The following is a 27386-nucleotide window of genomic DNA, read 5'->3' on the forward strand; positions in this document are numbered from 1 at the left end:
GGTTAGACTCTTTTACATAGTTTTGAATGGACCAGCATTTTTCAAGGCAGATAATGTCTGATGTCGCTTCAGTTAAATAAATAAAGGCATTTTGAGTGTAACCTCACGGAAGGCTTGGATAATTTTTCTCTGCAGGTGTCTTTGAAGGTGAACCATTACGCGTTTTGATGAAAGTCACTTGAAATTTCTTTTCACGACTACACTAATTTTTGTGGGTTTTACTTCAATCTTTGGAAACAACTTGGAAATTTCTAAGAAGCTTCAGGAGGGGAACTTCTTTATAACCCTTTGCCACCTTCTATCCCAAATCTTCTTTACTAAAAGACTTGAAAGAGCACAACTACTCATTTCTGCTTCTAGTTATGGCGGCTTCTTCTACTCCTACTTCCATAACTTCTAATCAGCGAAAGTATGATGTTTTCATTAGTTTCAGAGGAACTGACACTCGTGACAATATTACCAGTCATGTATATGATGCTTTGTGCAATGCAAGAATTCAAACTTTCATTGATAATGACCTCAATAGAGGAGATGATGTTTCAGATGCTCTTCTCCGAACGATTGCGGATTCAAAAATCTCAGTTGTCATTTTCTCTAAGAACTATGCTTCCTCAAGATGGTGCTTAGATGAACTCGTGAAAATCATGGAGTGTAACAAAGAAAATGGACAAATTGTTATACCAGTCTTCTTCAAAGTGGATCCATCACATGTAAGAAACCAATCAGGCCGTTTTGGACAAGCTTTAGCTCCGTATGAAGGTCATCTGAAGATACAAATATGGAGGGACGCTTTGAAAAAAGCTGCTAATTTATCTGGATGGGATTCAAAGGTCAAAAGGTAATTCCTTTCCTTTTCTCCCGTCTTCGTACTCTTAAGATTGAGATTACAACAATAATTTCTTTTGTTCAAAATCAATGTGTAATTCGGGTTTACTTCTTTTCTTTTCAGGCCTGAAGCTATGCTTATAAAAAGTCTTGTGAGAGATATTTTGGACAAGCTTTACTACACTCCCTCAAGCAATTTTGGTGATCTTGTTGGAATGGGCTCTCACTTTGATCGAATTGAATCATTATTGAGTATGATTAATAAAGATGTTCGCATCTTAGGACTTTGGGGGATGGGAGGTATAGGGAAGACAACACTTGCTAGAGAATATTTTAACCATTTTTTTCCTCGATTTGAAGGGCATTATATTGTTGAAGATTTTAGAAAAACATGTGAGAAGCGTGGGTTAAGTGAGTTACGAGATAGACTAGTTACAGGATTATTGAAGGATGGGAACTTAAATGTAGGCACTCCCAATTCAGGAATTTCGTTTATAAGGAATAGACTCCGTCGTATGAAGGTTCTAATTGTTTTGGATGATGTTGATGATTTTCAGCATATAGAAATTTTAATTGGACAACGCGATTGCCTTGGTTTAGGAAGTATTGTCATCATAACAAGTAGGGACAAACAAGTGCTAAAGAATGGAGGAGTTGATGGTATCTATGACGTTCCAGGATTGGATTACAAAGAAAGTCTCTGTCTATTTAGCCGATATGCTTTCAAACAAGAGCATCCACCAGAAAGTCATCACAAGAAACTGTCGGACAAGGCAATAAATTATGCAAAAGGTCATCCATTGGCTCTTACAATCTTGGGTGCCCATCTATGTGGAAGGAGCAAGCATGAACAGGAAAGTGCATTGACGAAATTAGAGAGGACCCTAAACAAGGCTGTTCAACAAGTGTTGCGTATCAGCTATGATGGATTGGACCACCAACAAAAAGATTTGTTTCTTAATATTGCGTGCCTCTTTAAAGGAGAGCGTGTTCATGACGTCAAATGCTTCCATGATGCTTGCAATTATTCTACGGATATCGAACTTGCTGTGCTTACTGAAAAATCTCTTATAACTGTTCGAAATGGTCTAGTATGGATGCATGACCTACTACAAAAAATGGGTCGACAAATTGTCAGTGAAGAATCGATTGAAGAGCCAGGAAAACGAAGTAGGCTATGGGATTATGGTGACATCTGTCATGTACTGAAAAATAACACGGTAAGAGCCTAATTTTGTAACTTTGTATTTTATAGCTAACCTCACCTGTAAAAAATGTCAGTATTTATATTTTTTTTACAACAATCATTTTGTAGGGGACTGTAGCATGCAAAGGTATATCGTTGGACATGTGTAAACCAAGAGACTTGAGCATAAATCCAGTAGCATTTCAAAGGATGCACAATATTGAGTTCCTTAAAGTCAGAGTCCATTCGTTTGTTGCATGCCTTCCTCATGGCCTTCATTCTCTTCCTAACAAGTTAAGACATATGGATTGGGAACATTACCCTTTGACATTTTTGCCATCAAACTTTCTTGTGGATAATCTAGTTAGTCTCAAAATGCGTAACAGCCATGTTGAACGATTGTGGAATGGAAGACAGGTATACCTTTACATTTCTCCTTGTCATGTACGTATTCACAAATCATAAATTCTAGATTCCTCCAAAAAAAAATATAGTAACATATGAAAGATCTTTTTCTTTTAATATATATTACTATTAATTCCGAGCATTCGAAAAATTAATGAAAAATGATTAGAATAACAACTTTGGTTTGTTTATAATGTTTCAAGCTGTCATAATTTTTTATTCATAATCCATCTTCACGAATTGTTCCATATAATAGCATTATTTTGGTGCTTGCATTATAATTCTATGGCCTTACAAATTACCAAATAAAATATAGCAAAAATTAATCTACTTTGAAAAAATTCATATGAAACACAAATAAATCCTTAAAAGAGAATGGATAACTCCTAAAACTTTTTTTTTAAAAAATCATAAGACTTGGAAAATATTTGAAATCTTGTGCGTTATATATGTTTTCCATAAAATTAAAGAACCCAGTATTTACTATTTAGTAGATAGGTTATGCAGAGTATGAATGAAATATTGAGAGAACATTCCAAGTAAAATGTTCTTGTACTATTTATGATGTAATGTTTAAATAATAATTTTTATTAGTGTCGCAGAATCTTGTGCACTTGAAGAGGATTGATCTCGGTGATTCGAAGAAGTTGATTGAAATTCCAGACCTCTCACTGGCGACAAATCTTGAATACCTGGGACTTGGGAAATGTTCTCTTATCAAGAAATTTCCAGAGGTACCATTGGAAATCAAATATTTATATTTATATGAGACTGCAATCGAAGAAGTTCCATCAACAATCTGCAATTTCAAATCCCTAGTTGCGTTGGACCTTGGTGGGTGCACGAGGCTTAAGAAAATCCCCACCAGCATTTATCAATTGAAACCTCTCCAGCATCTTGGTCTGTGCTCTATGTCAAATAAAAGGGAGTCTCAACTAGAAGCTAATATACATCTGAGGGAGTTAGTTGACCAACTTGTTTGGTTATGTAATGTGAAATGCCTAAATCTCACTGGAAACAATTTTCGGGAAATACCTTTCGCCATCAAGCAGCTTACGAATCTCACAAAACTTCACCTGTACGACTGCAAGAAGCTTCAATCACTGCCTCAACTTCCAATGAATGTCCGATATATAGATGCATCGAATTGTATCTCACTTGAAATGGTGGCAAGTCCTTTATCCACAGCAGCCAGAGGAAAATTTGACTCTCACCGACATCGGATTTTGATAAATTTTTCAAATTGCTGGAAACTGGACCAAAATGCAATAAACATCATATTGGCAGATGTAGAGTCGAGGTTGCTGCACTGGGAAGCCTCCTATCCGAAAACTTTATTATCCTTGGTCTCTCTCTAACTATGGGTTTATCTCTCACTATATCTAGACAAGTATATTTTAAGTTAAAATTTCTGATTATCATGATGCAGGATACTAGAGCAGCCCATATCGCGTTTTCGGGAGGTGATGTTCCAGATTGGTTCAACTATAAAAGCGGGGGATCCTCACTAACTGCAAAGCTTCCTCCACATTGGTGTAATGACGAGTTATTCTGCTTGGTTTTTTGTGTTGTTGTTGAGTTCAAGTGCAGATACCCTAGGGTCGATGCTCTTTTCTATGATTGCCACATAGAAGACAACGGAGGTGACTGCTTCGGTTTCAATGGTTGTTTGGGGTTATGTTGGGGATTTGAAAATGCTGCTCAGCCAAATAAATTCTTTTTACTTTATGATAAATCATTGGTAAATAATTGGAGGATACCTGGAAAAGCATACGATGCGGACGAGATCTCAATTGAATTCTGGGTTGGAGAAGAGTTTGGAAACTGTTACACAGTCAAAAAGTGTGGCGTCCATTTACTGTACACTCATGAGATAGAAGGTAGATATCGTTGTTCAGTGGTTCAACCTAAGTCTCCTTTTGGTGATCTGACCCAGTTCCCTTGGAAGCAAGATTGTGTGGATGATGATATTGAAGAAGCAGCCATAGAAGATGCTAAAGATAATGAAAGCTGTAATTTGGGCAACCACGTGGAAGATTTAGCTCCAGTGAGGCATAGGAAAATAAAACGGAAGCTGAAGCGGAAGACATTAAGAAATTTTACTAAATGAGCTTGATCTAATTCTCCTCATGTATCATTACTCATCAGTTCAAGAGTAAGTCACCCTCTCTGGCCGCCTTCTATTTTTTTTTAATGTTTTTTATCTGCGGGTTATTGCATTATTGCTTTCCAGTATTTGTTGATCGTATATAATAATGTCGATACCATTTCTTTCTTCCCCAACTTCTTCATATACCCAGGCGCACTATGAACTTTTTAAGGACTAATAATCTGCACAACATGTACATGCAGTACCTAATGCACATAATAAGTCAAGCTGATAATGAACAAATAACTTTTGAATAATATATATACATCTATAAGGCAACCATTTCATATATTATTCAGATGACTAACAGACGCACTATGACCTTTAAAGAAATACAAAATCAGTAAGTCAAAGATCTGATTCCCACGGCATCAGACCTCATAAGGAGACCCAATTGAAGGTCAAATACCCAATTTCTCTGCAGTGCCAAATTGAAATGCAAAAACAAAAAAAAAACCCATAGGAAAACAGCTCCACGCACGATACGAAGCCCATAAATTACATGTCAACCATCCAAAAAAAAAAAAGCTAACCATTTAGGAACTTTTTGAAGAGAAATGTGATTGATAGGATAGCCGATAAACCCAATCTGCAAGATTTTCAATTGTTTAACCAAGACCAGAGGCAATCATTGATAGAGGTGAAATTTAGGTCAATCTTACAAAACTTCTAACCGGGAACCAAAGGCTTTCAGCTTGAACCATCCCCAATATCTTTTGCAAAAACCTAAAATTTTAGAACAGCAAAAAAAAATTCAGTAGCAGATGGAACAAACACGAAAGAGAACAGAAAACAATATCATTCCACAGTCCAGAAATCACAAATACACAATTGCAATGTCAAATGTCAAACAGCCCGCTCGAGAGTTTATGAAAATATACTGCAACTCGCTTGCAAATGTAAAGACATGCCTTAGATTTTATAGTTTTAGACTAGGTAGATGCATAAACTATATCAAATCACAGCTGAATACAAATCAATATATATTAATCAATGACCATCAAGGCTAACAATCTGATGATTACAAACGCAGAGGTATGAACTACACTAAAATGCATATAGATAAAGTGATAAACTACTCCAAAAATTGGTAGTTTACAAAAATCAGACTCACTTCTTGTCACACAAGCTCTTAATTTTTCAAACATTTGCCAACAACCAAAGATAGATCCTCAAAACATTAGAAAGCGATGATAATGGTACCTCTGCAAGGTCTCCGAGACATTTTTTGAAAGAACTTCTACTGTTGATCCAAGATTCTAAACAGCAACTGAAACAAAGCAAAACAGGAAGTTCATTTGCGCCCAAAAAAGCCTAACAATCCAATGATTATATTAAGCAATGATCATAAACAACCAAAGAGAGATCCTTGAAACATTACGAAAGAGATTGTAATGATACCTCTGCATGGCATCTAAGATGTTTTTTGAACAAACTATTACTCTTGATCCAAGATTCTGAAACAAAGCAAAACAGCAAGTGCATTAGCCCCCATTTTATTTTTTTATCCTTTTTGAAAAAGATCTATCCCACTTTCTTCCTTAAAAAAAGAGCCAAAACTAAGCAACACAAATAAAACACACTCAACGTCTCTCAAATAAAACAAACACAAAAGAGAGCCAATACGATATTTGTCAGATAGTTGCAATGTACCTTAATGTATCTGTGAATATTGGATGCATAATATTGTGGTTTTATGTAACAAAGGGCCTGAGGCCATCGTTTGAATCTCCTTGAAGGCAAGTTATCCAAACTATAAAGGAAACTTTGCCGAAAGTTTAGATTGTCTTATGAGATTAATTGTCTGTAATTGGATTAGTAATGTATATGTGTATGGAGTTCGGGGGTAGGTGTTACGATCTTAATGTGAACATTGTATGGAGAGAATTATATATAATGTTGATTTTTGTTTGTAAAAGCTAAAATGTTGGGTTTTTCTGTCTGAATTGGCATTTCAAAATTTCCAAGACTAGCTGAAAGCACTACCATAGCAAATCCTTCTCGAAGGCAACAAATAACGACCAATTTTTTTTACAAGTTTACGAAAAAATGACACACAAATTTTCATAAAACTTCTTCAATGAATCAAAAAAAAAATGAACCATGAAGTTGCATATCAACCTGATACATGTAAAGGCAAGTTCTACTCGTCAAATGTGAAAAGATATCGTTTTAAGATTGAATATTGCAGTCATCATTTCTAAAACCATATCACAACTACAAGTATTAATCAGTTCGAGGCTAAGAATATTTTTTACAACAAAATAAATAGGAAATAGATAATCAATTTTACAATCCAAAAAATGTATACACAAAAGCAGTCAACAAATGATAGTTATATCTGTCTTGTTGCAAGTTTTATACTTTAATACTTGCAAAGTAAAAGAATTGTTGAAAACTGGGTTCCCTCACAAACGATCCCAGATTATAGAGCAATAAAAGAAGCAATCGAAAAGAGTAAGAGAGAAGAAGAACACAGGATTTACGAGGTTCGACAATGTGCCTACGTCCTCAGGGTTTTTGCGGTTGCTTTTCAATATAGGAAATTCCTTAGTTACAATCGGTTAGGGTTTGTAACCCTTAAATACCATCTACCTAGGTATCCGAAAATACAATTTTATCCCCCATACAAAAATACCCAAACCACATAAGTAATACAACAAGATTGTTGTTAATCTTGTCGAGCATCTGTTGAACGCTTGTCGAGCATCTGTCGAGTGCTAGCTGCTGCCCATTCCAGACCAGTCTACGTTCGAGCATCTGTTGAACGGTTGTTGGGCAGTTGGGGTCGAGCAGCTATTAAGCACAAGTCGAGCAATGTTTGATTGGTACGTTACGCTCCCCTTTCCTTAGAGCCATTAGGTAAAATAAAGCTTCCAATATGAGCCATTATTTAACAATCTCTACCTTGGCGAATATTCACTCCCTTCGAAGACTTACTAACCCTTGAAGCACCTCCACCTAAAGCTCCAACCTCCCTGCGATCAACACCGTAAAAGTTAGAGCAAGTCCAAACCATGTTTGAACTTCTCCAATGGTAGCACCTTTGTCAACATATCCGTTGCATTCTCCGATGTAAGCACTTCAATAAAATCTCACCTGAAGACACTATCTCCCTGATCTTGTGATACCTCACTGCTATGTGCCTTGTGTGGGCATGGTACACATGATTCTTTGATAAGTCAATAGCACTCTGACTGTCACAAAAGAGAGAAGGAGATTGACCCGTAAAACCAATTTCTGCCAACAGCCCTTTCAACCATAATGCTTCATTCACACCCTATTGACATGTATTCTAACTCTGTTGTAGACAAGGCAACCACACTCTGCAAAGTAGACCTTCAACTGATAGAACCACCAACTAGTGTAAATACATATCCCGAAGTAGACTTTCTACCATCCTAATCACCTGCATAGTTCGCGTCTACAAACCCAGTAACAGAAGTATGCTCATCAGCTGTACCAAAACAAATCCCATAATCAATCGTACCTCTCAAATATCTGAGAATCCACTTCACAGCTTGCCAATGTTCTTTCCCTGGATTAGCCATGAACCTGCTAACCACACTAACAGCCTGCATCAAATCTGGCCTAGTGCACACCATAGCATACATTAAACTTCCAACTGTATTAACATATGGAACTTGCGACATGTATTTAATTTCCTCATCTCATTGAGGACCTTGTGAACTGGATACCCTGAAGTGATTAGCTAAAGGAGTAGAAATTGGTTTAGCTTTATCCATCCAAACCTCTCCAATACTTTCTCGACATAAGTCTTCTATGAGAGCCATAACTTTTTGTTTAATCTTTCTCTATTAATTTCCATACCAAGAATCTTCTTTGTAGCTCTTAGATCCTTCATATCAAATTCTTTTACTAATAAAGGCTTAAGATCACATACATATTTCATATCTTTTGCAGCAATTAGCATATCATTAAGATAAATCAGCAGAAAGATATAAGAGCCATTTTCAAGTACCTTGAAATACAGGCAACAATCAAACTCACACCGAGTGATGCTAATATCCATCATGTATGAATTGAAGCGTTTGTACCACTGCCTTGGAGACTGTTTCAACCCGTAGAGAGATTTCTGAATTTTGCAAACATGATGTTCTTTTCCAACCTCTCTAAACCCCTCTGGTTATTCCATGAATATTTCTTCATCCAATTCTCCAAGCAAAAACGCAGTTTTAACATCCAACTGCTCAAGCTCCCAATCTAGTTGAGCAGTCAAGCTCAACAACACCCTGATAGAAGTATGTCTGACTATTGGAGAGAATACTTCATTGTAATCAATTCCTTCCTTTTGTGAGTACCTTTTTGCTACTAATATGGCTTTAAATCTGCAACCATCTTTTTATGTTGCCCTTTCTTTTTGTAGACCCATTTACACCTAATCGGCTTCTTTCCCTTTGGAGATTTCACTAACTCCCAAGTTTGATTTTTATGTAGAGACTCTATGTGAAAACCCAACCAAAAAAACTGCAAAAATGGAAAAAAATGGTTGAAGTGTCCGGACACTTAGGGAGCTGTCCGGACACCTCGAAAAAATTTTGAGCAGTTTTACACTCTGTCTCATTTTCTTCACAAAGTGTCCGGACACCCTTTAGAGCCGTCCAGACACTTATCGGGAAATTGGGTTTTAAAACACGTTTAACAGTTCTAGGTTCATTATTTTCACTGGTTTTACAAAAATAGCCGAGAGAGAGAGAGAGAGTGTGTGTGGAGAGAAGGTGATTTCGAAGGAGACCAAGGAGAAGAAAGCTTGAATCAAGAGTTTGGAACTTGTATAAGCTTGGTTTTCAAGATTTCTTCAAGATTGAGGTAAGATTTCCATGGGTTTTGAAACTAGGGTTATGAGTTTTGTGTGATTTCGTGAAAGTGGAGGTTTTGGGGTAAAAGCTTGTTGTGTAATCAAAGTTTATGTATATTGATGCTAGATTTGAGCTTGCATTGAAGTGTGGAGATAGGAGGAGAGGTGGTTGAGCTAGGGTTTGAAGATTTGGGGCAAGGTGAGTGATTTACCTTGAAATTATGAGATAACTATAAGTAGTTGGCTTGGAAAGTAACAATTTTGAGATTGAAATTGAATTGTAAATGTGTGTATGGTTTAGGTTGATTGAGCCTGGAGGAATTGTGGTATTTAGCCTAAACGAGGTAGGGATTTTCTTAACCCTTAATCTCAAAACACTATTGGCTACGCGAATTGTGTTAAATTCATTAGTTTCTGCCTTTTTGGTCAAGGGGAAACAAACCCTAGTTTGTATGTTATTGTGAACTCAAATTTGCTATATTGTGTGTTTGATGTTGAATGCATTACCCATGGACACTCGATCATCTATCGAGTAGTCGATGCTCTTGATCACATGTTTAAAGAAATTGCGCGCAATAAATTTAGTTGCATAACATTCATGTGTGATGTTGCATTTGTTACATGGTGGAAGTGGGGAATTGGATTTTGGTATGTACGTCAACGTGTACTAGTGGTTCCGGTTATTTGGCTCTAGTGACACGGTTGATGGTACTTGTATGAACATGCACTAGTGGTTCAGGTTAATTGGCTCTAGTGGCATGTTATGGAGTATTTGGGAGAGCATGTGCTAGTGGTTCTGGTTAATTGGCTCTGGCGACATGGCTCGGTTAGATGTATGGATTGCATTTGTTTGACAACATGGCATATTGTTGCATTGCGTTATTTCTTTATAATATTCTGGCCTGATTTCTTATTTTAGACTCCTATTTGATATCCCTACTGAGCCTCCTGCTCACCGTTTTATTTTCCCCCCTCCTCAGGTGATATAGGTACTAGCGCTAGTGCTCCGACTGTGGATCAGTAGGGAGGCACATGATGTAGATGGCCTGGACTAGTGTTGGTGTGGTGGTTTGCTTTTATTATGTTTGTGTAGTGTTTATGTTGTGGTGTTTGATTTGTCTTTAGTTCAGTTATGTATTGATAAATATACGAGTACGTATTGTTATGGATGAATGATGATTTTGGTTGGTTAGGCCTGAGGCCTTGGTATGTACATGCGTATGGTGATTTATGATTTGGGATGATATGGCCTGAGGCCCTAGATGATTATTTTGGTGGTATGGGAATTATGTGGTTTAAATTACTATATTTTGTGTAGGAGGCATTCTCCGATATACGGGGAGGTGCTGCCGGATTTTTGTTTAAATCTTATTGCTTTTAAAATTATGGATTAAGTTGATTTGAGTCCTTGTTTTAGGTGGCGGCACGTGGGTGCACACACGTGTTGCCAATAAGTCACGTTCCTGGGACGGGGAGTAACACTCTACCTCTTTCATCATGGCCTCCATCCATTTTTCTTTTTTTGAACTCGAAATAGCTTCCTTCAAAGAGTAAGGTTCTCCACCACTAGTGACTAAACAGAAAGAAGCTGATTCATCATACCTTGCAAGACATTTTACTGTGCGCCTGGGTCTCTCTATGACAATGTTGTGCCCAAGCTGCTGCTACTGAACTCCATCTGACTCTGAATCATCATCACTATTTTCTAGTCTTGTTGAATATTGAGCTGTTTTAGGGGGACTGTCCAGCTCAATTTCAACCTTCAAACTGTCACATGCATCGTCCTGATATGATTCCCTATTCTTTAACATAGTATTTTCATCAAAGACTACATCCCTGCTAACTATCACCTTTTCTGCCTTTGGATCCCATAGTCTATATCCTTTCACCCCTTTTCCATACCGACAAACATGCATTTTCTAGACTTTGGATCCAACTTCGATCTCTCATCACTAGGAATGTGTGTATGAGCTGGACAATCGAAAATTCTAATACCCGAATAATCAACATCATTACTTGTCCAAACTTCCTCTGTAGTCTTCCCCTCTCACCCAAGTTGATGGTGATCTGTTGACGATGTAGCAGGCTGTATTGACTGCTTCTGCCCAAAAATGTTTGGGTAAATCAGCTTGTATCCTCATCGATCTAGCCCTCTTCATGGGTGTTCAGTTCATCCTTTCTGTAACCCCATTCTGCTGAGGCGTCTTAGGAAATGAAAAATTCCTTTCAATTCCTTCTTTCTTGCAGAAATCATCAAACTTAGTTGATGTGTACTCACCACCATTATCAGACCTCAAGCACTTGACCTGCTTCCCTATCTGTTTTTCAACCTTGACTTTTCACTCCTTGAACCTTGAGAATACCTCTGATTTTTCCTTCATGAAAAACATCTAGACTTTTTGGAAGAAATCATCAATAAACGTCACAAAGTATCTAGCTCCACCTTTCGCTGGTACCTGGGCTGGACCCCAAACATCTAAATGAATATATTGCAGAATATCCTTGCTCTTATGTGCAGACAGCTTGAACTAAACTTTATTCTGTTTCTCGTACACATAGAATTCACATAAATCTAACTTGCATTGTTTCACTCCATCCAACAGCTTCCTCTTATGGAGTTCCCTCATACCATGCTCACTAATATGCCCTAGCCGCATATGTCAGAGAGTAGACCTATCTGTACCTGATTCATCTGAAGAGACTGTAGAAGCATCACCTACAATTGTATTCCCAATCAATTTGTACAAATTGTTCTCAATCCGCTTTCCTTTCAAAATCGTCAAAGCACCTTTGGAAACCTTAAGAATCCCGCTGTCCAAAGATGATGACAACCCATGCAAAGTCCTTTCTAGTTCACCCAAAGAGATCAAGTTTTTCCTCAATTCTGGGATGTGTTTAACGTTTTCCAGAATCCTTACAACCTGGTCAAACATCTTGATCCTAACCGAGCCTATCCCCAAAACCTTGCAAGCATACTCATCACCCAACACTACATTACCAACATCACAATTCTTGTATGTATGGAACCAGTCTCTATGTGAAGTATAATTCAAAGAACATGTTGAATCTAAAATCCGGTTAGTAGCATAAGTACCTTTACCTGTCGTAGAGACCACCATCAAGTCTTCATTATCCGAGGATTCTGTCTCACGCTTGCTAAATTTCGATTATCATCCTTTAGCAGTGGACAATCCTTCTTCCAGTGGCCCTTTGTTTTGATTTTCCTCTGGTATGACCTCTTTTCTGACATTGTCCCTATCTTTGCCTCTTCCTCATTCTGAAATCACCAAACACTTTTGATGGTTTTCTGAGTCTAACTTCTTCATCGAATGATGAGATCTTAACGTTGTTACGATTTTCTCATAATCCAACGTTTCTTTCCCAAACATCAACGTGATCGTTAGAGGCTTGAACGATGATGGTAGTGAGCATAACAACATGAGAGCCTTGTCGTCATCTTCCAACTTCACGCCAACCCGTAGTAGGTCACTGACTTTGTGGTTGTACTAGGCAATATGATTAGATAAATCTGCCCCCTCCTCCATTCTGAACGCAAACAAATCATGCTTCAAGAATAGTTTGTTGGTGACGTTCTTCGACATGAACCGACTCTCCAGCTTCGTCCATAGCCCCTTCATTGTCTTCTTTTCAATCACACCGTACACAACTGAATCTGCTAGACACATACAAATCGTACTGAACACGATATCCTCCATATCCTTCCAGTCCTTCGAATCCATCTTGTCTGGTTTCTTCCCGGTTAAAACCTTGTGAACCTTTGATTGCATCAACAGATCGCTCACCCTCATCTACCATAGACTGAAGTTGCCTTTGCCATCGAATTTCTTGAACTAAGCTTGCATATTCCATCCACTCATCCTGTCTGTGATACCCTAACCACCCAAGAATCTGATTCCTGCAGCTCTGATACCAATTGTTAAAAACTGGGTTCCCTCACAAACGATCATAGATTATAGAGCAATAAAAAGAAGCAATCGAAAATAGTAAGAGAGAAGAAGAACACATGATTTACGAGGTTCGACAATGTGCCTACGTCCTTTGGGTTTTTTTGGCTGCTTTTCAATATAGGAAATTCCTTAGTTACATTTGGCTAGGGTTTGTAACACATATATACCATCTACCTAGGTATCCGAAAATACAATTTTACCCCCATACAAAAATAACCAACCCACATCAGTAATACCAACAAGATTGTTGTTAATCCTGTCGAGCATCTATTGAACACCTGTTGAGCATCTGTCGAGCGCTAGCTGCTACCCATTCCGGACCAATCTACGTTCGAGCGTCTGTTGAACGGCTGTTGGGCAGTTGGGGTCAAGCAACTATTGAGCACAGTTCGAGCAACTGCTCGACTGGTACGCTACACTCCCCTTTTCTCAGAGCCTTTAGGTAAAATAAAGCTTCTAATATGAGTCATTATATAACAAGAGTGTCTTGTGAGAAAGAGTCATCGTTCATCAAAGAAGACAAAATCTAATTTTCATCCATAATCTACGTCTATTTTTTCGTTGCCTTCCCTTGCATTGCCTACGTCTTTGTTTTTTGTTGCCTTGCCTATGTCTTTGTTTCTCGTTGCCTTGCCTTTTTTCCCTTATCTATTCACTTGCTGAAAGGTTGCGAAATCGAAGTTTTTTCATCCACATTACTTGTAAGTAATACTTTTTCTCTTCTCAAACCAACGTTACTTGCGAAATTTGCTAGTAACCTGGCTTTAAATCTGCAACCATCTTTTTCTGTTGCCCATTCCTTCTTTCTGTAGACCCACTTACACCCTATCGACTTCTTTTCCTTTGGAGGTTTCCCTAACTCTCAAGTTTGATTCTGTTGGACCAAGACTTAGTGTCTAGTCAACATTGTGTTTTTGATGATTGTGTATGATTGTATACTAAAATGTGTGTGAGCATGCTTGATTTGAACATATCCTAAAATGCTAGAAAACATGCTTAAATGGTTATTTGGTTAATTGTTTAATATCTTAATTGTGCATATACACTTAAATGAAAGCTTATGCATATCTCTATGTGAATTTGATATCTATATATTTTTGAGATAGTGCTGGAAATTCAGTTTTGAAAACAAACATACATGGACTAAGTTAGGGCATTAATCTTCTAATGATCATAATTTATCTTAACCAACTTAGGTCCAAATGACTTGAAACTTGAACCACATGCACATAAAGGTCTAATATATGTTCTAGGACTATAATCATGATAAATTAAGTGCATCACATATATATTTGGTCATATGCTTAAATTCCGCCAAAACTAGGTTTTACCTAATTTTGTGCATATGTGTTCTTTGTGAACGTGGTGAACCAAATGAACTCCGATTTAAATGAAATTTCGTGTGCATCTTACTTTCATCACTATGAACATATTTGACTTAGTAAAGTTCAAGAGAAAAGGTCATTTACACTGAGTTTGCAAAATAACATTGAATTTACACTTAGAATTTATCGGTTTCACTATTAGTGACTTATTTGCTTGGTTGAGTGACCAAACGATTTCCGATTGTTATGAAATTTTATATGGACATTCTAATATATATAAAATGATTTATCATGCAGTAATATGAATTTTCTGGGTTGTTTTTCTAATGTAATTAACCTATGCGCTCTATATGAAGCTATTTGAGCTTACATGCAATTAGAGAGTTCTACCTCCTATTTCTTTGTAGGTTAATCATCATGAGGATGTTATATCACTCAGAATTCAGTTTGCTCAAGTGAATTGAAGTCAGGTTTTCGAGTATGAGTTTGGATCTCTAGAAAACCAAGAAAAACCTATGTTCATCAACCTTCCACTAAGGCATTTTGATTGATGATTGGAACTAGCCTTAGGGCTGTATAATATGGATATATTGGTGCTGCCAAATTCAGAGTTTGAAGTCAAGATTGGAGGGACATGTTTGGTCACGTGAAGGATCTCTTGTCTTCATCAAACAAGATCTTGCACATGCTTCCTTTATTGAGGTCAATGATCAGATTTTTGTGAGAAGACAATTGATGAAGCTAAATGACAAATGCAATGGTTGAAATTTGTAAGAGATGAGAAAGTATATTTTGCAACTAGACAAGACTTAGATTATGAATATATTCTTGAAGACTACAAACTCCAATGGTACACTAATCTATGGCTGAGATTGAATTGTTTTGAATTATGAATGGATCAGATTACAACAAGACTTGAAGGGTTAAGATGACCATTTAAAAGGTGAATCCAATGGTTGTGAATAAGACCATATTCTTGCTAGCAATTTTTGACTTAAAAGAAGATCTTACTTGATTTTTGGAGTCAAAGATGGTTGCAAGTTGCTACACATTTTGTAGGAAATCATTGGAGATACCAAGGCCAAGATTTGGTGTAAGTTTGATCAAATGGTCAAAGATGACAAAATTGTTGGAGATACCAAGGTCAAGATTTGGTGCAAATTTGATCAAATTGTCAAAGATGGCTGCAAGTGCACATGACAACTCAAATCTTGGAAAGCTAGACTTGGAAAATAATGCAAGTGCAACGGCTACATATTGTAAGGTCAAGATTTAATGATCTATTCATTAAATGGCCAAGATTTGCACATGTAATTGAAGGTCGAGATTTGAAGATGGAAAAAGATCCAATGGTGGAAATCACAAGAGCTTGGTAAATTATAAAGAGGGGTTCTTCCTCATTCCAACTTGGAGAAGCCAAAATTACATTGAAGAAATTCTTGTTCTCAAAGCTTCCAAGCTAGTTTGTGCCATTGAATCCAAGCTTCTACCCAAGCCACTCTAAAGGCTTCCTCACTATTTTGCTTTTGCAAAGAGGGAGTGCTTCTCATTTGGCTTCTTATTTTCAGATTCGAAAATCCTCATTATTCTTCATTTTCTATCCAACCCGTGAGGTGATATTGTGATTCTTGAGTGTTCCTCAACCCCATTTGCTTAGTGCAAACCTTGAGTGAACCATTTATACCGAACACTTGTAAAAGTCCCTTCATTGGGCAAAAACCTTGTTGAGGTTGAGTTTAAGGGAGTGCTTGAAACCCTTGGTTGTAAAGTTTGAAGATTATCTTGAAATCTTCAGTTTTAAGGGTGACCTAAAAACCCTTGTGAGTTTTGTGGAGCTCTTGAGAAAACCACATCCTTAGTGGAGGTTGGAAAATCCTAGGTTGGTGAACCTAGGTAGTAGATGTAGGAGAAGAGTCTTCGAACTACTATAAATTGCTGTGTGGACTTTCTTGATTGCATTGCTTGCTTGTTGATTGATTAAGTGTTTTGATTGCAGAATTTTCTGAACCACTAGTCTGTCCGTGCACTGTTCACATAGCTAAACTTTGAATTTTAATCTGAATTTTTGATATAGTATTCATTAGGGTGTTGTGATACTGCATACCAAATTTCATTGAATTCTGACTTGATTTGCTAGGTGAAATTTGAGTTGTAAAATCTGTGCGCAGTGTGTTGTTTAAAAAATCTGTTTTTGCAATTCCTTGATTATTTGATAATTGATCATTCACCGTATTGTATCACATCTTGCATTGAAATGAATATTGATTAAGATAATCATTAGAGTCCAAATTTGTGTGCTAATTGTTAATTGACATTGATTTCCTTTTAAATTATAAAAAGAGATTCCTATCGGAATTTGGGGACACAATTCACCCCCCCTCTTGTGTTAAGTACGATCCATCAGATTCTTGTGTAGAGACTCTACCTCTTCAACCATTGCCTTCATTCATTTTTCCTTTTTTGAACTAGAAATGGCTTCCTTGAATGAGTAGGACTCTCTGCCACTAGTGACTAAACAAATGAAGCTGATTCATCATCATACCTCGCAGGAGGTTTGATTGTGTGTCTAGGCCCATCTGCGGCAATGTTGTACTCATGCTACTGCTGCTTAATACCATCTAACTCTGAATCATCATCACTATCTTATAATCTTGTTGAAGATTGAACTATTTTGGGAGGATTTTCTAGCTCAACTTCAACCTTCGAATTGTCAAATCCATCCTCTTGTTGTTGAGTGAAGCTTATGACCGATGTGGAGAAGTTTGTGTAGAGTATGCAAAGACATTTTACTTGGGTTAGCCTTCTTAAATCTGGTTTTTCAACTTTCTGGGTTTCAAACTCAGATTGGAATTGTCAGTTTGTTCTTTTGTCTTCTCAGGAACTTTGCTAATGACTCCTGAAAGGCGAAGAGCTATATGGGCAATCTATGGTGAGTCACAAAGCTTTTGGAACAGACTGAATCTTTTTCTTTACAGTTGAATGTTACAGAATTTTACTTTTCAAATGGAATTTCATACATTAGGACAACTATTCTGATTACTTTTTCCTGTGTGAAAGGGATTTTAGTACTCAAAAAGAAGAGAAAATTCCGGGGGTTACTTGAATTTGTGTCCTACAGAAATAATTTATGCTTATCTTTTTCGAAACATGTAAATATCCTTCAGTGTAAAAATTTTGAGCATTCTTAGCTTGCTTTTGGTTAATGAAGTGGAAACTTGGCCTTATCTTGAACCACACTGTTCAAGATAAGTCAAACTTTTATGGTAATGTTGTGTGAGTGATTACAAATACACAATCATGCGATGAAACAGTTCAACTTTTATCTGATAATAGAAATCTTGGGTACTAATTCTTTGATACAAGTAATATTACTAATCCCAAAGAAGTTAGGTTTAGCAACTCTAATGTATTAGACTTCTAGCATTTGGAAAATTTTAACTTTGAAGGCAGTTTGAATGGTGAACGTAGAACGGCAGTGGCCAAGTCACCAATTACTTGTCTTTATTGTAAGTTTAGTGAACATTTTGGGCACTGAAGCCATTATATGAAAACATATTCCCAGTACATGAGATCGCTATCAAAACCTTTCCAATCAGATTCTTTCTTTGAAAAGAGTTTTAAATTTTCATAAACTTAGCACATTGTTTGTCACATCACATGAAGGATTGTACTAATCTAGTCTAACCCATAATTCCTAAGAGAAGAAGATTGATTCTTTTGCCTTTTTAATTTCATAAATAATCAGACTTTTGCAATTTCTTAAATTCACTACTGCAATGGAAAGATACATAGGTGTTATATTTATGATACCTCTGCACCTGCAGTGTGGTGTAGGAGGACTGATGAGCTTGTTGATGGGCCTAATGCTTCGCACATAACACCAACAGCTTTAGACAGGTGGGAGGCAAGGTTGGAAGATCTTTTTCAAGGTGGTCCATTTGATATGCTTGATGCTGCTGTATCAGATACTGTTACCAAATTTCCTGTTGATATTCAGGTTAGACGATTCCCTTGGCTAGAAAATTAGGTCTCAGCATGGGTATACTTCCTTGATTACCATTAACATATATTTGTTGCATTCTTGCATTGCACTTTTTTGAAAAATGTTTTACCCGGTCCTTCTAGGATGCTTCAAGTTATGGGCTGCACTTCTCCAGACCATGCATTATATGTACCATGCTATACATGGTACAAGATAAATGTAGTATGCTATTTTCAACACGAGCCTTTTCTTTTTCCAAAGGCATTGATAATGTTGAAATATTTTCAAAATAATAAAGAAATTTTTTACATTGGTAGTTTCATACCAATGGACACAACTCTTCTCTTACAACTTCTCTTGAACACAACCCTTCACAAGAGGTGTGTTTCTTTTGACAAGATATGTCTTTCTTTTAGACACAACCCTTCACCAAAAAGGTGTGTTTCTTTTTGGACACAACCTTTCACCAAAAGGTGTGTTATTCTCTATAAATACATCATTCCAAGACATTCAATTATAATTAAAAAGTCATCTCAAAAACTCTCAAACTTGGATTCTATTCTTGCAAACTAGAATTCCAAGCACTTGTTAAAGTTCTGTTTTTCTTGGTCATTCTTGGGTGTTCTTCCTTCGTGCAAAGGCCGAACATCAAACGTTAAATATGTGGTGCTTCATTGTATCTTGGAAGTGTATTTGCTGCTATCTTGTGCACATCAATTGGTGGAGGCAAATAACACTTTAAGGAAAGCGTTAATCCGTGCCTTAAAGCAAAATCTAAATTGTCGAAAATTCTCCAACATTCTACATTGTCGAAATTATCTCCAACAATCTTAAAGTGTTATCTCTATGGCTGATTCATTGAGAGAATTTACTTCAGATTTTGTCAAATTAGAGAGGTTTGATGGCTCTAATTTTCGTCGTTGGCAAAAGAAGATGCATTTCCTTTTAGCAAGTCTCAAAGTTGTGTACGTACTCACCACCACAAAGCCAACACAAGGAGATGAAGAAACCGTGGAGCAAACTCGTACAAGACTCAAATGGGAGCAAGATGACTACATATGCAAGGGCCACATTTGCAATTCAATGTCCAATGCTCTCTTCGACATTTATCAAAGCAAGGATACCGCCAAGGAATTATGGGATGCATTGGAAACTAAGTATCTTAACGAAGATGCTACAAGTAAGAAGTTTCTTGTTGGTAAATTCATGAATTACAAAATGGTAGATGGTAGATCTATTATGGAGCAATTTCATGAGATTATGCATATTCTTAACCAATTCACTCAACACAACATGAATATGGATGAGTCCATTTCAGTTTCTTCCATCATAGAAAAACTCCCTCCATCATGGAAAGATGTCAAGAAATCCTTAAAACACAAAAAGGATGACATGAATTTGGATCAACTTGGGCAACATCTCCAAGTTGAAGAGGCTTTTAGAAGCAACCAAAGTGGAATTGAAGAACATTCTTCAAAGGTTCATATGATGGAAGAAGGCCAAAACTCAAAGCAAGACACATCACTCAAGGATGGAAACAAGAAAAGGAAGAATAATGCCAAGTTCAAAAAGAACAAGAAGCTTCTCAAGGGTACATGTTTCCATTGTGGGAAAAGTGGTCATTTCAAGAAGGATTGTTATAGCTTCAAAAAGAAGCAAGAAGAAAAGAAGCCAAAAGATAACAACTTTAAGGCTATGATTTCTGAAATCAATTCTATTGAGGATGACACAAATTGGTGGATTGATTCTGGAGCAACTAGGCATGTTTGCAAAAACAAGTCTATGTTCTCTAAATATGTGCCGGTAAAGGATAGCAATGTGATTTACATGGGCAACTCCACTACCGCTGAAATCAAAGGCAAGGGTGAAGTTATTCTAGAATTCACAAGTGGCAAGACTTTAACCCTCACCGATGTGTACAATGTTCCTTCTATTAGGAAGAATATTGTTTCTGGTAGTTTACTTAGCAAGCATGGTTTCAAGCTTGTATTTGAGTCCGATAAGTTTGTATTGTCAAAGGGTGGTGTCTTTGTGGGAAAGGGTTATTTGTATGAGGGGATGTTTAATCTTAATATTAATAAGAATATTGCTTCTCTTTATATGGTTGATTCATTATCTTTATGGCATAATCGTTTAGGACATATAAATGTTACTAAACTAAGTAGTATGACTAACATGGAATTAATTCCAACATGCACTAATGATATGAATGAAAAATGTAGTATTTGCATGAAAACAAAAATAACAAGAAAGCATTTTTCTAAAGTAAATAGAATATCTACTTTACTTGAATTAGTGCATAGTGATGTATGTGATTTACATGGCAATCCTACAAGAGGTGGTAAAAAATATTTTGTTACATTTATTGATGATTTTTCTAGATATTGCTATGTTTATTTAATGCATAAAAAAGATGAAGTCCTTGAAAAATTTAAGATTTTTAAGGCAGAAGAATCAACTTGGCACTAAAATAAAATGTTTAAGGTCGGATAGAGGAGGTGAATATCAATTCCCTTCTTATTGTGAATCAATTGGATTGATTCATGAGACTTCCACAGCTTATACACCACAACAAAATGGTGTAGCCAAAAGGAAAAATAGGACCTTGATTGAAATGGTTAATGTCATGTTATCTAATTCCGGACTAAGTAATGGCTATTGGGGGAAGCTTTATTAATGGCTTGTCATATTTTAAATAGGGTCCCATTAAAAAGGACTACTATAACCCCATATGAGCTATGGAAGAAAAGAAAGCCAAATTTAAAATATCTAAAGGTGTGGGGGTGTAGAGCCATTGTTAGGCTACCTCAACCTAAGATAAAGAAATTGGGAGAAAAAGGAATTGAATGTATATTCCTTGGATATGCCGAACATAGTAAGGCATATAGATTTTTGGTAATTGAACCAAATGATTCCATTAATGTGAATAATGTAATTGAATCAAGAGATGCATTCTTTTACAAGGAAAGATTCACAACACTACAAAAAGTAGTGCAACTAGTGAATTGGATGAAATAACATCAGCACCGCTTAATTTAAGTGATGAGTCACTTAATAATGAAAGTAGTGGAAGCTCTCAACCTATACAACCTATTTTAGATAGGAAGAGCAAAAGAGCTAGAGTAGCTAAGTCTTTTGGATCGGATTTCATTGTCTATTTAGTAGAAGGTTCTAGAGATACACTTTCTAGACAAATAGTGGTTTCTCAAAATATAGAACCGGATCCTCTCACCTATGAGGAAGCTATGAAATCTCAAGACGCTGCTTTTTGGAAAGAAGCAATTAATGATGAAATGGAATCAATTATGGGTAACAAGACTTGGTAATTAGTCGATTTACCTAAGGGTTCAAAACCAATAGGTTGTAAATGGATCTTCAAAAAGAAAACGAAGATAGATGGAACTATTGATAAGTTCAAGGCAATATTAGTAGCCAAAGGTTTCACACAAAAGGAAGGCATAGACTACTTTGACACCTATGCTCCCGTTGCTAGAATAGCAACTATAAGAGCCTTGATAGCCTTAGCATCAATTTATAAATTTCCAATTCATCAAATGGATGTCAAAACGACATTCCTAAATGGTGAGTTGGATGAGGAAGTTTACATGGAACAACCTAAGGGATTTGTTATGCCCGGTCAAGAATCTAAAGTATGTAAATTGATTAAGTCATTATATGGACTTAAACAAGCTCCAAAACAATGGCATGAAAAGTTTGACCAAGTTATATTGTCAAATGGATTTCGTATACATGAATCCGACAAGTGTGTATATAGCAAATTCACTAAAGGTAGAGGCGTAATTATTTGCCTTTACGTTGATGACATGATAATTTTTGGTACCGATCTTGAAAGTATCGAAAATGTCAAGAAATTTTTATCATCAAAGTTTGCTATGAAAGACATGGGTGATGTAGATGTGATTTTGGGTATTAAAATCTTGAGAAATCAAGATGGACTAATTTTAACCCAATCACATTATATTGAGAAAATTCTTAAAAAATTCAATCATTTTGATTGTAACCCTGTGAACACACCTTATGATCCAAACTTGAAGTTGTATACAAATACTGGAAGGGCTATCAATCAATTAGAATATGCTAGAGTGATTGGATGCTTAATGTATGCCATGACATCAACAAGGCCTGATAATGCTTTTGTTGTGGGCAAGCTTAGTAGGTATACATCTAACCCTAGCAATATCCATTGGCAAGCTGTGTATAGAGTTCTAAAATATTTAAGGAACACTATGAATTATGGAATCCATTACTGTGGTTATCCAACAGTTTTTGAAGGATACATGGATGCTAGTTGGATCACCGAGCTTGAAGATCATACATCTACTAGTGGATGGATTTTTACTCTTGGTGGAGGAGCTATAGCATGGGGCTCAAAGAAGCAAACATGTATAACAGATTCGACTATGGCATCAGAATTTGTAGCTTTAGCTTCTTGTGGTAAAGAAGCTGAATGGTTAAGGAATTTATTGTTAGAAATTCCTATTTGGCCCAAACCAATGACGCCTATATCTATACATTGTGATAGTGAGGCAACACTATCAAGGGCCTATAGTAAAGTTTATAATGGCAAGTCTAGACATATTGGTTTGAGACATAGTATGGTGAGACAATGGATCACAGATGGTACCATAACAATAAATTTTGTAAGGTCAAGTCAAAATTTGGCTGATCCATTAACCAAAGGTCTCGCAAGAGATATGGTGTGGAAAACATCAAAAGGGATGGGATTAAAGTCCATTACTAAACAATCACCAATGGTGGAAACTCAACTCAACACTTGAAAATTTCATGTTCTTGAGTTCAATGAGCAAAGTACATCATATTAGGTGATGGAAAGTACTTGAAGTGTATATACATCCCAAGGAAAAAGTGCTTTGGACCTATAAGGTAAATAAGGAGGTTGAGCTATAAAGTTCTTAATAAGCTTATAACAAAGTTTGTGAGGTATTATACTTATAGGAGTACCTTTGATAAGCTTACCTACGTGAGTGTCGAAAGTGGTGCCGCTTTCTATGTGACTTGGACTTGTCTCTAAAGCGCTCACTAAAACAGGATACAGACGCAAGGCCAATCCACGCGTCGGCAAATAAGAATGACCTTTATATCGAAAGTTTGTGTGTGTTGTGTGTCCGGTTATTCGAAAAGGATCACTAGTTCAAAGTTCGTCTACTATGTCATCCTGAATAACCTTGATATACATACACTACATGAAGGTTCAAGTCCTAAAGACACCTTTGTTTATGCACAAATTTTCAAATGAACACAACAAGTAAATTTTTCATCCGTATTTTGAAAATGGTGGAGGAATGTTGAAATATTTTCAAAATAATAAAGAAATTTTTTACATTGATAGTTTCATACCAATTGACACAACTCTTCTCTTACAACTTCTCTAGAACACAACCCTTCACAAGAGGTGTGTTTCTTTTGACAAGAGATGTCTTTCTTTTAGACACAACCCTTCACCAAAAAGGTGTGTTTCTTTTTGGACACAGCCTTTCACCAAAAGGTGTGTTATTCTCTATAAATACATCATTCCAAGACATTCAATTATAATTAAAAAGTCATCTCAAAAACTCTCAAACTTGGATTCTATTCTTGCAAACTAGAATTCCAAGCACTTGTTAAAGTTCTGTTTTTCTTGGTCATTCTTGGGTGTTCTTCCTTTGTGCAAAGGCCGAACATCAAACGTTAAATACGTGGTGCTTCATTGTATCTTGGAAGTGTATTTGTTGCTATCCTGTGCACACCAATTGGTGGAGGGAAATAACACTTTAAGGAAAGCGTTAATCCGTGCCTTGAAGCGAAATCTAAATTGTCGAAAATTCTCCAACATTCTACATTGTCGAAATTATCTCCAACAGATAATTACTGACTGCTCTTGAACATATTTGGAATTAGAGATTGAGTGCGTATATAAGGCCTAGTTTCCAGATAACTATATCCTTTTTATTTGTTCTTCTCTTTTCTGAAATTGCAAGCAATTTGGGATATAAACGTTGTTTAAGGCTTTAAGCAAGAACCCAGGCACTTGAGCTGGATCTTTTGTCCTGTCTTGGACTGATTTGTAATCACTTTGTCTGCTAGAATCATCCATTTCATTTGAAACTAATTCTAAGTCACTTGATATCTGATCATGATTTTTTGTATGGTATTGCATTTCAATGGAGTCTTTACCTACTTTTGTGAACTTCTGCATTTTAGCCATTTAAAGACATGATTGAAGGAATGAGGATGGACCTAAGGAAGTCAAGATACGAGGACTTTGATGAACTGTATCTTTATTGTTATTATGTCGCTGGGACTGTCGGATTAATGAGCATTCCAGTGATGGGCATTGCACCTGAATCTCAGGCAACAACAGAGAGTGTTTATAATGCTGCCTTGGCATTAGGTATTGCGAATCAGCTAACCAACATACTCAGGGACGTTGGAGAAGAGTAACTAGAGAACTAAATTCCTTTCGCATTTTCATTTACTCACAAAGGCCTTCACCGAAGGGAGTTCATAATATCAGAAGAGTAAGGGAGTTCAGAATATCAGAAGAGTAAGGGAGTTCAGGTCTCTTACGAGTAAGATGATTGTGCCTGGGATGTGCAGAATATCAGACGACAAAATTAGTAATATGCTTGTTGGGGATACTATTTTGTCATGTACGAAGTGATTGATTGTTGTGTTCTTGCAAGGTTTTTCAATGCGACTCTGGTTGTTTCCAAAACCGAGCTTTGGTATCACTAAACCAAAAACTCTTATGGTTTTAGTTGTTCAATTGTCCTGTCAATTATCTTGAAGTACCAAAGCTTTGGAGTTGAACGTAGACTATATACTCATGTCGGTTATGCTCTATATGCCTTTCATTGTCCTACCCATGTTGATCATCAGAATAAAATAACTCATTGATTAACTCTCTGCTGCTTGAATTTTGTAATTTATTTCAAAGCAAAGTCACTTTTTCTTCATGTTTCATCTTCTCAACTTGAGATTCCTTGCAGTGCAAGTAGAGGTAGGAGATATCTACCACAAGATGAGTTGGCAGTGGCTGGGATACCGGAAGATGACATATTTGCTGGAAGGTTGACCAATAAATGGAGAAACTTCATGAAGAGTCAAATTAAGGGGGCGAGGATGTTCTTCGATGAGGCAGAGAAAGGTGTGACAGAACTGAGCGCAGCCAGTAGATGGCCGGTAAATAATCCAGAACTTCTGTTAACATGCATATATTGTCATTAAACAAAAGAAATGATAAAAGAGACTGATCATCATCTATAATTTGGGCTCAAACAGTTCTAATTTATCTTAATCACACTGCAATGATAAAAGAGACTGAAGTGTGACTTGCTTTTGACTTGTGAGTTGGTATTTTTCTCAATGATTGGCAGAAATATTTTCATCAGGAACAACTTTTTCATGAGACTTTTAATGAGGGACAGACCACAACATTATCCGATTCATTAGGATCTTTGAAACTTGTTGTTTAAGTAATCATGCGTTGTCCACACCATTTTCAATCTGTTCTCATGTTCTGTTCCTTTTCTCCCGGCAAGGTCATTCGTCCCTGACATTGTTCATTAATGCATCATGTTAATATCCATTGTTGCAGGTATGGGCATCGTTGCTCTTGTATCGTCAAATACTAGACAAGATAGAAGCTAACGACTACAACAACTTCACGAGGAGGGCTTATGTGAGCAAAGCAAAGAAGCTACTTGCTTTGCCGGGGTTGCATACACAAGATCAAGAACAGCTTTGGCTTCCAACAAGATGTGAACAGAATTCTCTATCATCATGTATAGTACAGTATATCAATCAAGGTAGAGGATGAAAATTTATATATTGTATACTAGAGTCGATGTAATGCAGCAAGTAATGGTTTGAGTTTCAAATGCAAAATGGTTTCTTCACCTTTTTAAGATGATTTTTTTGCTTCAACGAAGGAGTGGTTATTGAAAGACTCTGCTTTGAAGAGGCTACGGTCAAAATGGAGAATGCTGTCAACTTCTAATGAATTCATGAAAGGCGATGATTGTTGGAATATGATTTAGTTCGCTAATTACATTAACCTGTAAGAGAAGCACTTTCTGAAGGTACCATAGAAACCGGTGGGGTTAATAGATCTCTATCCCTTATTATAACGGAGTTATATAGTTGTTAGGGGGACATTTTAGACATTTAAAATAAACAATCTAACCATGAACTATCAGTCGGGCTAGCCCATCTGAGCTGAAAACCCGGCTCAGCCCGCATTGAGGTGCTTGGCAAGGCCTACCAAGACCCGTTTGACACCCAACACTGTCTTTTCCACAGCACACCAACCGCACACACATATGGTCTGTTTAGAAGTGTGTTGTATTTTGACTTATTTGTGGAGCTGTGTGGTGAGTTACAAAACTGTGATGTTGTGAGTTGATTTTGTACTGATAAAAAGTGTTTGGAGTGTCACTAAGAAAATGATTAATTGTTCTTTTCATCATCAAAAGATAGGGATTGTTACACCTTTAGCATCAAAAGATTTTTTTTGTCAATAAGCCTACCGCAATATAACCCACTGAGATTAAAAAAGCTCAAAAGCTCTCAGCTTTGATTCGATCCTCTATATCTGACCCTCTAGATTTAGGTTGGAACTAACACACTCTCTAGATCTAGGTTTCATTGCCCAAAAGCTCTCAAATTTTTCGTGGCGACCATTGCTGCCTTCAAGGAATTAGATTT

The 27386-nt window shown here is 36.7% G+C and overlaps 2 protein-coding genes and 1 long non-coding RNA gene across 3 annotated transcripts; all 3 read left to right on the forward strand.

The window, feature by feature from the left end:
* The first annotated feature begins 300 nt into the window (after window positions 1–300).
* On the forward strand, window positions 301–4670 carry LOC120012704 (putative disease resistance protein At4g11170). The gene is made up of 5 exons (XM_038864145.1): window positions 301–838; window positions 950–2045; window positions 2141–2428; window positions 3019–3762; window positions 3846–4670. The coding sequence occupies exons 1-5, from the start codon at window positions 363–365 to the stop codon at window positions 4524–4526; spliced, it is 3285 nt and encodes a 1094-aa protein (XP_038720073.1). The 5' UTR covers window positions 301–362; the 3' UTR covers window positions 4527–4670.
* Window positions 4671–9260: 4590 nt separating this feature from the next.
* On the forward strand, window positions 9261–10355 carry LOC120012707. Its single transcript, XR_005471269.1, has 2 exons — window positions 9261–9395; window positions 9512–10355. It is a non-coding gene; the product is annotated as an uncharacterized LOC120012707 (long non-coding RNA).
* A 7049-nt stretch (window positions 10356–17404) lies between these two features.
* Window positions 17405–26719, forward strand: LOC120012459 (phytoene synthase 2, chloroplastic-like). Its single transcript, XM_038863885.1, has 7 exons — window positions 17405–17471; window positions 17556–17606; window positions 18502–18674; window positions 24882–25117; window positions 25670–25862; window positions 26278–26488; window positions 26589–26719. Exons 2-7 carry the CDS (start codon window positions 17567–17569, stop codon window positions 26717–26719), a joined length of 984 nt encoding a protein of 327 aa, XP_038719813.1. The 5' UTR covers window positions 17405–17471; window positions 17556–17566.
* The last annotated feature ends 667 nt before the right edge of the window (window positions 26720–27386 follow it).

This window comes from Tripterygium wilfordii, chromosome 13 (genome assembly GCF_013401445.1).
Source record: "Tripterygium wilfordii isolate XIE 37 chromosome 13, ASM1340144v1, whole genome shotgun sequence".
Lineage (NCBI taxonomy): Eukaryota > Viridiplantae > Streptophyta > Magnoliopsida > Celastrales > Celastraceae > Tripterygium > Tripterygium wilfordii.